At 34.8% G+C, this 14,634-nt stretch overlaps 1 protein-coding gene across 1 annotated transcript in view; it reads left to right on the forward strand.

The window, feature by feature from the left end:
• Positions 1–10,440, forward strand: part of ERO1B (endoplasmic reticulum oxidoreductase 1 beta) — a 40,188-nt gene extending 29,748 nt beyond the window's left edge. The window contains exons 10-16 of the mRNA XM_062572171.1: positions 1,162–1,188; positions 2,439–2,531; positions 2,734–2,980; positions 3,903–3,972; positions 5,055–5,141; positions 6,690–6,823; positions 7,742–10,440. Coding sequence (XP_062428155.1) covers positions 1,162–1,188; positions 2,439–2,531; positions 2,734–2,980; positions 3,903–3,972; positions 5,055–5,141; positions 6,690–6,823; positions 7,742–7,802 — 719 coding nt within the window. The 3' untranslated portion in view covers positions 7,803–10,440. The remainder of the gene's footprint in view (positions 1–1,161; positions 1,189–2,438; positions 2,532–2,733; positions 2,981–3,902; positions 3,973–5,054; positions 5,142–6,689; positions 6,824–7,741) is intronic.
• The last annotated feature ends 4,194 nt before the right edge of the window (positions 10,441–14,634 follow it).

Genomic DNA, 14,634 nt, shown 5'->3' on the forward strand with positions numbered 1-14,634 from the left:
AATATTTTACTGGATAGGATTAAAAGAAAATAAGTAGGATTTTTTTCCCACCTAATGTTTCAAAGGCAGCAATTAATTGTGTATTGCATGTAACAGAAGGAACTTAGAGAGATCACCGTGAAACCTCTAAACGTAGAGTTTTCCTCTTTGCTTTTAATTTAGTTAATGTTGACTATTGTAGAATCCTTGTTTAAAGGTAGTAATGAAATAATGCTTGCTCTTTTTTCTGGTGGAATGAATAATGTTTCCTTTTTTGATACTAGCTACAATAGAAAGCTAATATTGCTTTAAAGCACTGCCTTGATGCTAAGACTGATTTAGTGTACACTAGTTTTGTGTGCTGAATGCTTATTCAGCTTTTTTCTCAGCAGACTTCCTAAAATTATGACAGGGATTTTTTTAGTTAATGTAAAACTTAAGGACATGTTGCTATTTGTACATAGCTGGCAAGAGATTAGCTAGATGTCTTCTGATATAATAACAATCTGTTCCTTTATCTTTTATGCTTTTTATGTTTGAATTGGAGCACAGAGATGCAATTTTTCATTATTGTTAACAATGTCCAGCAGGATGCAGTACAGAAAGGGTGCTGCTACCTATGTGTAGCTGAATCTATTGAAACTTAGTATACATACGATTTTGTGGGCTTAGAGCCTAAGAACAGATCCAGTAAAGAACTAATATATCTCCAAGTTTGGGTAATGCAATATTTAACTGAGGATTCTGGCGCATGGTGTCAAACTTGGAGAATCTAAATTGATGTCCATTGAAAACCCAAGTTTTAGTAGCTCTTCTACTCATGGAAATAATTGTTCTTTAAATGACTGTTGTGATAATATATAATCAGAGATGGATGCAGGGATGTAAATGAGATATCTTTTCCATACACATTTCCATTTGCACATTTACGCTTCAGTTATGTCCTTCACCACTAGTACATAGAATCAGGCTTCTGCTTTCTGAATGCCCTCACCAGTACCTCAGTCATACTCGTTTTTGTATTTTTTTCCTTGACTTTAATATTTAATCTAACCTCTAAATTTGATCATCTCAGTGACTGAATAGCTAAATTATTCAGCCTTGTGACCAGCTGGCAGCTAATAGGCATACTGTAATATTGAAACTGAATACTTTTCATTTAACTGTGTTTTATATTTACAGGAGAATCTTTCTACACATGGCTAGAAGGTAAAGCCTGTTGGATGATTAACATAGTGAATTCATTAGAAGAAATACATAGCAGTACTTTTTTTTCCCTCTCCCCAAATATTTTTCGTAGTGTAGGCTTTTGGTAAATTGTGTTGAACTTCTGAATGTCACTCAAAGAATATTTTTGCTTGAGGGCCTTTAGAAAACTTTACTCATTTAGGTGGTACACTGCTTAAATATTTCAATGTTTAATCTTCTAAAAGGAGTAACTTCAATACCAGTTACTTTGAATTTTCTGCCCATTTTAAATGTATAAGCTAAGACATGATAATTAGTATCATTGCTTAGGGGAGTTTAATTGAAAACAGCTTTAAAAAGTATTAAAGCTTTTGATGATTCTGTCCCCAGTATACAAACTAACTAATAAAGAACAATTTGTGTTCAAAGGCAAAACAGATTGCTTCTTGTTCATATCTAAATGCAAATTATTGTTACAATGGTAGCAATGGTGTACTGGAGATGTGAAAAAAATTAAATTGAGGAAGAAAAGGTATTTTGGTTTTAAACTTAATTGTGCATTTCCTTTAATTCTCTGTTGAAAAAATTTAATCAGTTCTGTTGTAGGAAAGCATGCAAATTCACATGCTCTTTAATATAGTGATGTCTCTAAATGAGGCCATATCTCAGCATTACTTACAGATAAAGCTTCACCATCAGCTTTACCTTCTTTTGTTTGTGGAGACTGGAGTGGCAGGGGAGTTGCACAAATCTATCTTCAAAAACTTTAACTCCTGTGTAGTCTCTGTCTCTTGTTGTAAGCTTTATCTTCACTAACTTTTACATTAAATTATATTTTGGCCATCCTATGCCATTACACTACTGTTTCGATGTAAAATTCCTCCAGTCAAAGTCATGTTTTCAAAGTTTTGTTGAGTGCATTTATGTCTTCAGTGAACTTACAGTAGAATTGTGAAGAAGTACTTTGGCTGTTTTGCAATGCTGTAAGTTTTTTTTCTGTATAAAATAGCTACTGTAGTCCAGTAGTAGCTTACATGAGAATGAGGATGATCATAGTATAATTCTGGTTTCCAGACTGTAAAAATTCAAAACTGTTTTAAACTCATGAGATTTTTATGTTTGAGCAATTTTTGCATGGCAGTTTATTAGTACTAATTGACTGTAACTCTTGAAAGTTAAATGATGAAGACTTTATGTGAAAGGCTATCGTGTTAATTTTAATACTTTTTTTTTTTTTTTTTTTTTTTTTTTTGTCATCTTTCCCTGGATAGGTCTTTGCCTTGAGAAAAGAGTGTTCTATAAACTCATTTCTGGACTTCATGCTAGCATCAACTTGCATCTATGTGCAAATTATCTTCTTGAAGGTAATCTAAATCTAGATAAAACTGCTAAATGGACTTTTATATTGTCCTTAATGTGCATTTGTTTTCTCTGAATATTTCTGGTGTGTACCAAAAGCTCTTATCTTAGTTCTTATCCAAATATTTGTGTCTCTCTCTCTCTCTCTCTCTTTCTCTCTTTTCTTTTTCTTTTTTTTTTTTTTTCCCCTCCTCCTCCCTGGCTTAGAAACCTGGGGGAAACCTCGCTGGGGACCAAATGTGAAAGAGTTCACTCGCCGCTTTGACCCTATTGAAACAAAAGGAGAAGGACCAAGGAGGCTCAAAAACTTATATTTTCTATATTTGATAGAGCTGCGTGCTTTGTCAAAGGTTGCACCATACTTTGAGCGTTCAGTTGTTGACCTTTACACTGGAAATGGCCATGAGGATGCTGAATCTAAAGCTCTCTTGCTAGATATCTTCAGAGATACAAAGTAAGGCATACACTTTCTTCTGTCAGTAGTTTGAAGTTATCAGTTATGTTCTCAAGTGAAAATAGGTGACTTCCTGACTGTATGGGATGGGAGGGAGAATAGGATGAGGAGGTAAAATTAAGTCATGGGGGGAACAAGAGGAATTTATACTTTTGACAGGAAGAAGTAAATATTTTTCATACATTCTAATGCGCCAATCAAAAAAAAAAAAAAAAAAGCCACTCCTATTTGTTTTTTGACTCTTTAGTATAAGAGGCACCTAATTTATTTTGAAAAGGAAAATGTTACATGTAGTCTTCTAATGATCCAGTGACTGATCCAGTTTTTAGCATAGATTTTAGCTCTGGGGTTTTAGCCATCTCTTTTTTCTTCTTAATGATCTGTAAGGTTCTTTAGTGAAGTTTTCTTGCTCACCTTTGCATTAATTTTGTGATAGGTAACATGCTCTGTGGCTTCATTGTCTTCTCTAGCTGTAATCTTGCTAGATATTTGAGATTTGGGCAGACACTGATCAAGCCAAGAAGCAAATGTTAAAATGATTGTATTGTGTATTAGAAGGAAGTATTGATCAGTGGAAATGGAGAGAAAAAAATTTTCAACAAAACTGTAAAAAACATGTTTCAAATTCTGAAGATTAAATAGTGAAACTGCTACTATTCAGTAAAATTTTGAAGAGCTATTTTGTGAAGACTACGAACTGAAAAAGTATCTCTTTCCTGAGATCTAACATCCTGAGATGTTTCCTGAGTTTCCTGAGATCCTAACTTCCTGAATGTTAGTATATTGGATTTTTTGCTGTATATTTTGCTGTCTTTGTATATGGAATTGTATGTGTCAGCTTACACTGATCAGAAACACTGCTCAGTGATCTTGATGGTATGTTGTAGTTTATGCCATTTTTTTTGTTGTTTGTCCTTATTAGATCCTTTCACATGCACTTCGATGAAAAGTCCATGTTTGCTGGAGATAAAAAGGGAGCCAAGTCATTAAAGGTAAAGCATTATTAATTGTTGGTTTCTGACTGACACACAAAATACTATTTTTATTTTAGAAAATCTCTCTCAGCAGCATGTGTCTGGTAGATGGGGAAAATAAAACAAAAGACAGATTAAGAACTTGAAGAATTATATCTGAGGCTTCTTAATCTACTTTATAGTAAATGAATGAAAGGTGTTTTCCATACCCAAACAGAGAAAAATCTGTTGTAGTACATTGGGCCTACTATTAGGCCTATGGGGAGGCAAATAAGTCCATTAGAAGCAATATTGTATTTAAATGGAATAGATTTCCCAAAGGAAAAATCTAGTGTTCTCTTTTTACTTAAACAGATGTCCAGTGTGTGTGTGTATGTATAAATATATATGTATATGTCTGTACATGTGAGTGAACGAGAATAAACTTAACATTAGAAGGGCATAGTTCCCAGAGGCAAGAACCTAATGGAAATGCTGTTACCTAGTGACTTTCAGTGTTAACAGGCTCTTGTTCAAACTGGTATGCATTACAATTCCACAGCTGCAGTGTGGCTCATAGTAATAAAGGTGCAAGTCTGTTTTTATTAGTTATTTTTGTAGTAGCTGGAATTTATCATCATAAAAGGATGATAATAGTTTATAGTCCAGCTGGGTTTTTTCTGACCTTAAATATTTATTTATATCATCTTAATTGGTTCTGTGCTGCTTTTGTTTCCTTGACAGTTCCCATAGCTTTCACTCTAACTGAAGCTGCAAAGCAACAATCTGCCCGTGGCTTTGAACAGAAAATGTTTCTTGTGAATTGTAACTTTGTTCACCTGTGCGTCAAAAATGTGTGTAGATTCAAAAAGGAATTGGACAATTTAATGGAGGAAAGATCTGGGAGGGACAGAAAGATACAGTACTTACAGCTCAGGAAATGCTGAGCTTTGAAAGAAGATACTAGGCTTACACAGACCCTTGTTTTGACCTGACCTCTGTGGTAGACGTTTTGTTCGGTCTTAGCAGTAGAGGACTGATACTCTAGTAGGACTAAATTAGCTCACCTGTTTTATAAAACTGTAAGTACTTTAAGCTAACTTTTTTGTTTTGACAACTAGGAAGAGTTTAGACTGCATTTCAAGAACATATCCCGCATAATGGATTGTGTTGGATGTGATAAATGCAGATTGTGGGGCAAACTGCAGGTATGGCTTATGTGTGTATTGGGTTTATTGGGAGATTAGCATCTGTTCTAATTTGGCACAATGACTCTTACCTAAATATCTAGACTTTTTGCATGTTTGGTTGTTTGATATCCTTACATATATTCAAAATAAAAGATATTTTTAGCTTACCTTTAAATAAAATGTATTTAATTTCTTAGAAACATGAAGTTATGAAACTTTCCACAGCTGTTCTATTGACTAAAAGGTAGAGCTTGTATTCTCTGAAATTTGATTTAGAGCAGATGCTTCAAGGCAAAGTTTTTCTGGTAATTAACATCTGTATTCAGTGATTAGATAAGCCTCGCAGTGTCAGCTCTGGGAAGCCTTCCTAGAAATACTGCACTTTCTTGGTCAATTGTTAAAGTTGAACATGAGATTTAATTCCACAAATTGAAGCAGTAAAAAAAGTCATTCAGATTTTCATTATTTATGCAGAAGCCAGCAAACAAAAAAGATGTTTTCCCTAGATTTAGAAACTTCTCTAGAACCTGAAGGATTTAGTAAAAAAATGAAAGTAGAGAGAGCTTGCCACTTGAAGGGTGGTCTTAAGACAACTATAGAATACTGCAAGATGCACAGTAAAGATGAGTTTTTAAAGTGTGTTTCTGGAGACTTCATATTTTTATTTTACTGAGAACAAGATTTTAACTCTCAAGGCTAATGTTAAGTCCAGACTGAGGATAGCTGGTACCTTGGGGTGCCTGTTGTGGCATAACATTGTTTGTCAGAGTACAGTTCTCAAATTTGTAACAAAAGAAGAATCAGTGGCCTCTGCAGAATTCCCAGGGTTCTGCTTTACCATGTCTTAGTTGAAGTTTCTGATCTACTAATCATTTTTTTTTCTCTCATGCAAAATGAAGAAGAGTCAGATGAATATCTTGATCTCTAGAATTCTCTTGCAGGCAGCCTCAAACACTTTGTGTCAAACGCCAGTGGTCCTTTCCCACCCTGATTAAAAGGGGAAGTAAGAATAGCTTCTTCTGTTCTACTCCTGTGCAGAAAACAGAGGTTAAAACTGAAGCTGCAATGCCCACCTTTGAGACTGGAGATGGAAAAAGCAGGAGATGTGTTTTGACACATCATAATATTAAAAACCTAGTTCAACTTGAAAAAAAGTGAGGGAGGAAAGAAAAGGGAGATTTGGTCCAACCACAGCAGTGAGGCATCTCTACTATTAGAGGGGAAGGGAGCTGGAAGTGTTGTTAACAGATCTGCTTTCAGGTGCATCTGGTATGGCTGGCAAGAAACCAGATAGCAAAGGAAGAGATTAAAAACAAGAGGAAGAGCAAGTATATTTGAAGGAAAAAATGTTCTTAGTAAATGAATGAACCTAGTGCACAACTGTTGGCATGCATTTGCAGTAGTGTTTTGCCTTGTGTGCAAAGTATTCTTAGGTTGAGGGAGCATCAATATATAAGAACTGGTAATATATGTTTGATGGATTAGTAATTTTGTAATTTCCTTACAATTTTCCGAGAGTAAGAGGGAAGTACTCTTTGTAATATTAAAACATAAATTTTCTTGTAGACTCAAGGCTTAGGAACTGCTCTGAAGATTTTATTTTCTGAAAAAGAAATACAGAGCCTTCCTGAGAATAGTCCATCAAAAGGTTTTCAACTCACACGTCAAGAAATAGTTGCTCTTGTAAATGCCTTTGGAAGGTAGGTTTATTTTGTCATTTATTTTGTCATTTGTATAGTTAAAAAAAAAAAGAAAGAAAGAGAAAGAAACACCTTCAGTGTTGATGCACAGTATCTGTGGAAAGATGGTACTGATCATGTAGCTGTAATTCTTAAAGGCTGAGTAATTACTAGTGACTAGTAAACTTAATGCTATCAAACTGAGTATGTAAAGTATTGAATATTAGTCCTTGTTTTATGTTGGGATCTAATTCTTTTTTTTATCTAAGATCTCAAATTCAGTCTTATGAAAGCTGAATTTGTCTCTTGAACAGTTTTATTTATTGAAGTTTGGGTATATTTCCTCCTTTTGGAACCTGGAACACTGACCACAGCTGTTCTACAAATACATTTTGAACTTCTGTTTTAAATGGGTGTACATAAAAAGTAGTGAAAAGGAACAAAATTACTTTGAGTTTTTTATAATGCCCCCCAGGCATTCAGATTTTTCTATGTGATGTGATTATTTTTCTTAGATCTTTAGTTTTGACTAACTTTTCTGAAACAGCAATAACTTTGTCTGTTCAAAAGATGAAATAACTTTCCAAAAGGTTTAAAAGACATGTAGAATTTGCTTTGTTCGTCATGCTAGTTCTTCAGATCTTGAGCATAAAGATTTCTAGTCCTTTTTCTGTTTAAGAGAGTGTGGATATTAAAAATTGTCACCTCTGAGAAGTTTTAGATGCATTGAATGAGGAAAATTTTTAGATATATCTGAACTTTAATCCATGTAATATTTTATTTAAATATAATGGAATGCCAGATAGTAGATCATCTGAGGAAAAATGGTATCTGAGTGTGTTAATTTTATGGATAGAATTGTCCCACCCACCACCCCTAAAATTTTGCATTTTTCTACAACTGATTTACTAATGCTTAGGGGTGTTGTTTCTTTTACAGACTTTCCACAAGTATAAAAGAACTGCAGAATTTTAAAGTTTTATTACAACAAACTAGGTAATGAAGGCCTTTGCACAACCCATTAATGAAGATCTTTTACATGATTGCGTTGAGCAGAAGGAACTGATCCTTACAGGACTCTTATGAACTGATCAAAAGTAAAATCAAATACCAACTTGAATATTTATGTTTAAACTAGGAGTGGCTGTTAGAAGATATTTATGAATGAAGTATATAGTTTTTAAGCACATAAATTATGTTGATCTGTTTGTTTTTAAAGTTCTCTGCTCACAAATCTGTTGTATTATTGATGCTTTCTAAATTTTCTTTATTTTCCTGTCTTTCTTTCAAAGATAGTTGTTTTATATGAAATTACTGTACCTCCATCCGGACTTGGCCTTTCCTGTGAGAGATGGTTCTTTCCTGCCTCCCCGTTGTGCCCAGTACTGAGCTTCAGTATATTGAGGCCTGGGTACTCTGATTCTGGCTGTGTAAAAGAAAAACTGAAAGAGGAAATAAGGGTCTTGTTGAGTTCTGACTACTTGTAATTATGAAGTTTACTTAAAAATAGGAAATTTATTGAGCAGAAAATATTATTTCACACTGAGTTCCTTTGCATTGTGCTGATACCAAGATTTTTTTCCTTATCTGGTGTTTTTAAAAGGTTCCTTTTCACTTTAAAACAACCACCTTATCTCTGATGCAGTGTAGTTGGGGGTAGCTTTTCTGCAGCCCCTTAACTTGGCTTGTGGAGGGGAGGGGGATGGTTAGTAGCATGCTGCTAGCAGAAAAGCTTTGCTCAATCAAGTTTGCATCTAGTCCCTTTTATCTTCTTCCAATTTGTAATTACAAGTTCAGTTTCCAGAAATTGTCCTTTTAATTTTTAACATGTTAAAATAGCACATTTTTTTCTCTTTGAGCAATGGAAAGAGATTTTTTTCTTAATGGTTATGTTTTATTGCTATGTTGAATGGTTAGTGCAAAAATGTAAGAACTTGTTTTTATAGTCACTTTAAAAGATGCTTTTAAATATTCATAATCATACTGACATTTAATACTGCATATTCTATCTATGCAATCCCTAATTGTATCTTCTTTAAAAGCATATTCAGCATAATAAAGCGGGTATATTAATGATATAACTTGCATAAAATAAGAAATTACTTATTTATCATTGTCCACGAATGTCAGTGATATTTTATCATTGTCCAAAATTCAGAAACAGTACTACTGATTAGAAGCAACTATATATTGGTTTAAATTTAAAGTGAAGTAATATTTTTTTTGAAACATGTTTAAAAGTGAAGGTAGGAGTTATGAATGTAGGAAATGCTGGTACAGTATAGATATATTTATCTTTTGTTTATAAAAGTAATAGTCTTCACAGAATAAAGTGCTCTTAAACTCTTAAATGTTTTTCACCCAGGCAGATTTTTATGACTGTTTATATAACTTACTGTAACTGTATTGGCTTCCATATTGTGGTCCTTTACAGTTGAGATTTTCTGAAAGCTGGAGTGTACTCTGCGTCCTCTGTTCCCAGACTATCTAGAAACTGCTCGCATTTCTACCTGACTGGAAGAGACAGACTCTCCTGCTGACACGATATGGTATTGCAGAAGTATTGTTTCTTGAGAAAGTAAGACCTTGAGCTGAACTGGGGAAAACTAAATGGGGGAGAAAAAAAATAATTAACAAAGTTTTGGTGGTAGTTGCATAAATTGGCAGTGAACTGGTATCCAGTCTTTTGCTCCTGTTTAAACCAGTAGATATTTTAACACAGTGTTAGAGAAAGCTAATGCCAGTGTGGGGATGATGTCATGTTCTTGTGCAGCAGCCTCACTTACCTTTGGGCACCCACATTTGAGCAGGTCAGCACAGGCCCCCTTCCAAGTTAATAGAAGAGAGCAGGTGATTTTTAGGCGGATTTGTCTGACCTATTTTGAGGTCTGTGCAAGATTAGACTTTGAGGTAATGCTTTTCACCCTGGAGTTTTTCTTCTCAATTTAAATTGAAAAGGGAACCTAGATAACTAGTTCAAATGTGAGCCACTGGTTTTGGTCAAATGAACATCTAACTATTCTGGGTTAGTGTATATATTGGAAAAGTGTTTTTTATATTACTGTAGTGGCTAAAACTTTGGGCAGGATTTTCTAGTGGGGAGAAAAAAAATGATATATATATTGTCTATACTGCTCCAGGAAGGACTTGAGTTTTAGAATTGTTTCTTCCCTTTTTCCTCCATGCTTTGTGGGGAAAGTGAATTGCTTCCAACCTTCTTCTGGTGGTGCAGCTTGTTATTTTTCTTCCACCAGTGCCTGGCTAAAATTTATGGACACTGAAGCAGCATCATATACTAGTGTCATGCACTTGCTCATGGGACAGGTGAGAAATTCAGGCATGCAGATCCTGGACACCTGCTCCTGTAACCCTTATTGGCACAAACCTGGCAAGGTTAATACAGTTGGATAAGAGCATAAAGGGATGAGAAGTTCTTCTTTTCTGTTGTGTTGTGAAAACACAAGAATGCAATTCAACAGAAAATTCTGTGTACAGAGAAGTTCTGTTGCATTTGAATGTACATTTCACTTAGTATGGAAAGCACTTCATTGTTATTGTAAAAATATAAAGTAAGATTTTTTTTATTGTAAAAATAAAAAGATTTTTTCATGTTAGAAATACAGTTTAAGCAATTTTCCTGTCACCTTTTTTTACTGTATTTGATTCACATTATTTGACTGTGCGGCCTATGAAGTTTTGTCATGTGAATCAGATGACTTAGTTCTTTATGTTAAAATAACTTTTAGCAAGCTACAGATGTTTTTATGTTAAAGAATCAGATTAGTTATGCTGTTCATAAGCTGTAAACTATTTTAAATTCCAGCTTCCTGTTGATGGAGATCAGCTTGTCAGCATTGTCTGCCATTCATTTCAGAGCACAATTACATTTCCTTGTACAAATGACACAATGATTGTAATCACAGAAGTAGTGAGAAGACAAAGCTTCCTCCCCCTTCCCCCACCAAGTCATGAAGACTTAACCAAAATGGTAAAAAGATTTGGTGCAAACTGCTTATGTAAAATGGAAGGCACCGTTGAAAAGCTTGATCTTCAGTGTCTGAAGGGGAAGACAAAAATATAAATTGAGAAAAGCAAGATGCAGACCTCTGTAAGGTGGAATAATAAAAGTACTTTCCTACTTCAGCTGGTGATTTATGCTATATGTCACTGTATATGCATGAAATACTGTGCCACACTTTCCTGAGTTGTGTTTTTGAATATTGGGTCACCTTTATCTGACCTTGCTCTGCTTTTCTGGGAAATGACCTATAATGTTGTAAATAAGCTAGATGCTTATGTTTATAAACTAGCAATCAGCAACTCATCACTTTACAATTCCTCGTATCTAGCCTATTCAAATGATATTTATTAAAATTAATGTTTGGACTACTTACCGAGATCTAAATGCAGTTCTGAATCTTTGCTATCTGTTTAAATCTACAAAATGTAAATTAAAGTATTTTCTGCTACATCTTTTTGTGAATGTAATGTATAGCTCTTTCAGTTGAAATCTTTTTACCTTTAATTTCATCTACCTTTCAACTACACTTTGTAGGAATTATGCAACTTAAATTATTTGCATATCACTGTCATTTAAGCTTAAGATAATGAGCAGGCTCTCATTCTCTCTTTAATTCAGTTCTAAAGATGACTAAAATAGATAAAAAAAAAAAAAAAAAAAAAAAAAGCCACTGTATATCTGTTGCTATTTATAGTGTGTTGTAGTATAACAATGCATCAGAAATGAATGTGGCAAATTTAAAGTATGTTTCTGTATGAATATAGCCAAATTTAGTCACTGGTTCAATTATATTCAGAGCCAGAAAGTTCATTTTTGAAATTTAGTTTGGTTGTTCTGTCCCTGACTTTCTCAAAAGCAGCTTAAGAAATTTCGAAATTGTTTTACATCTGTTTTGTTCATCCAGGTGGGTTCCTTAATGGGGCTTCAGCTTTGTTTCATTCCATGTACATATTTAACAAATTGTTAGTAAGATAATCTGGGTATCAGTGTACCATGTTCTGCCCTCAGTGTAAGTGGGTAAGTATCTACTATACAGATGATAATTATAATGATGTGTTTCTTAAGTTAGTTATCTTACCTTTAATGTTGTCCTTTAAGTCTCTTGGATTTGAGAATATTTATTATTGTGATTGATTATAATCACTTTAAGTCCACTTTTTGTAAACATACTGTGGCAAAGGGATTAAGCTTTTTTTTTTTTTTTTTAAGTGTAGAATTCTTTTAATTAAATGTTTGCTGCGCAACTATATCTAGTGTGAAGAAAAATGCAATTCCTGCCAATCTTTTTTGCCCTAGGTATTCACAGGGTGTTTTGTACAAACACCACAGTAGATCTCCAGGGGGCTCTCATTCCAACCTGGAGGAGCAACCAGCTTCAGGGAGATTTAGCTTTTTAACATGTTCTAAGTAACTAGGAGAGATTATGATTCACAGAGGAAAGCATTAAGAACCTGCCCACACTAAATCAGGAGAGATAGTGCTCTGGTAAACAGTACTGTCATGTCAATTTACTGTTTGCCTCAGAAGCTTGTCAACTTTCTGTAGGCAAAATACGCCCTGAAGAACACTTATTTTGTTTTTAATATAGCAAAGCATTACATAAATCATTGTTAATGGCAGTTGAGGGATAGTGGTTGTTTTGCGGGTTCAAGACCCTACTTCACAGAGGTACAACACGACCTTACAAGATCCGGAGTATGGGGGAGGCAGAGAGATGGGGCAGAATCCGTTCACAGGAGATACGGAAGGGGCTTTCAGGGCTGTGGGTTGGTGTTGAAGTGGGAGGGTGTAGATTAGAAACTTCCTCAGTTCTTAGTCATTTACGGAAAAAATGAAGATTACTTTTGACTCAAACTTCAAATGAAGCCTAGATTTTTTTTTTTTTTTTTTTTTTTTTTTTTTTTTTGAGGAGTATTACACACTTCCTCCCCCCCATAATAATTCTTTTAGGGTAGAATTTGGCCCTCTTATGCTTTTTATGTGAAACTTTGTTCAGAGCGTCAATATAGAATGTCTTCATAGATTAAATACTAGTAAGTAACATTCCAGTGTCCTAAAAAGTGTTAGAAGTAACTAGGAAAACTATTATATAGAATATTATATAAATAATCTATACAATTTATATATGTTTTAACTTATGAAATAGCTACACAACTTTGGTACTACAGTTGGTTGTATTATGTCTTCTTGATCCCCCATAAATTCAGTTATCTCCCCTTTGCTGGTAGTAAGATTTGTGCTGTAGACTTGCTATGTTTCAGGTATGTTTAGTTTCATACTAATTCTTCCTTACTCTAGCTGCTGCTGCTGCTGCTTTGTTTTGATTTTTCAGGCTGTCTCAGGCTGCTCTCTAGCAGAGAATAAGAGCTTCAGGAATCAATGTGTTTTGTAGTGCTTCTTTCTCCGAAGGTGTAAGAATCTTGTCCAACCACTTCTTCTATGGAGTCAGATTGATATCTTATTAATAGGATTTCTGTTGTTCTCCCAACCCTGTGGCGTATTTTTTCATCTCTGACTGATAGTTTAATTGGATGATTTTTTCCTCTTCAAAGAGTATTTGGGGAAGAAGCAAAGGAACTCATGGAAGCCTTGGAGAAGGGGAGGCAGGGACACAAAGGTATACTGTGCTTCTGCCAGGGACAGGGCTCATGTTCTGATCCTTCTACAAATGCCCCCAAAATCAAAGCCCCTGTGGAAGCCTTGGCACTCTAGTGTTGCCACTGGATTGCTGGGGTGCTGTCAGCTCCCTGGTGGACCTTGGCTGCTTGCTTGCCACCCTGCTCTGACTGGAATTGTGAGCAACGCAGTCTGTAAACAGCATCTGACTGGAGTGTGTCCTGGTGCACCACAGGATGAATCTTAATGACTACCTGCCTGAAGCTCTTTAGATTAAGTATATAGTTTGGGGTGGTTTTTCTGATACAAAGGAAAACACCACTTAAGTGGATAGATGGTCTCCACTAATATTTCTCATATCAGAGCTTTTCTTTCTTTACATTATCTATGGAAATGTGTGCAAGAATTCTCTACTGTTTTTTAAAGACTTACTGAAATCGTATGTGAAAGGAAGATGTCAAGTCTGTCTAGCATTTGGAGATGCTGTAATATGCATAAAAATGAACTTCTTCAATAGAAGCAGATATTATGAGGAATAAGGATTTTTTTCCTATAGAGTGAATTATAGTATTTGTTTGAAGTAGGGAAGGACAATGAATGTTCTGGCTGTGCAGGGTGGTTCTCTTCACAGTAGAGTGCACCAGTCAGTATCAGGCACAATAAAAAGAACCTAAAGCATAGTTAGGGATCCTGCTTGACTTAGATCAGGCCTTTTTTTGATGCTTGCTGTGTGCTAGTGTTTCATGTATTAGAATAGCATTTAAATCACATTCATTCCTGAAGTGCACAAGGCTGAAGCAGGGCTTTCCTGACCTTCTGCCAGTTACACTGATTTTACTGGTCCACTTGAGGTTTTTCTGCCTAACGTATTTCTCGTTCCTCTGTGTTCCTTTTTCTACTTACAGTTATAGACTAGATTTCCTAGTCTTATTAAAAAATATATACAATATCACAAAGTATTATACATGTATATATCCATCTCACTGGTCGTGTGTACTTATAAATATGCAAGTATGTGAATTATTCTGAGATAAAATACTAAAAAATGTATTCAGTAATTGTTTGACAGACATGATCATAGAACTTTAATCTTTCAAACTTACAAGTTTTTAGCCTGTTTTATATTTCAAAATGCTTAAGTTGAAGGAGTTGACTATTTTTTCCTTTCTGAGATAGTCCCTACAGCTGCTAAGAA

This window comes from Rhea pennata, chromosome 3, assembly GCF_028389875.1.
Source record: "Rhea pennata isolate bPtePen1 chromosome 3, bPtePen1.pri, whole genome shotgun sequence".
Classification (NCBI taxonomy): Eukaryota; Metazoa; Chordata; class Aves; order Rheiformes; family Rheidae; genus Rhea; species Rhea pennata.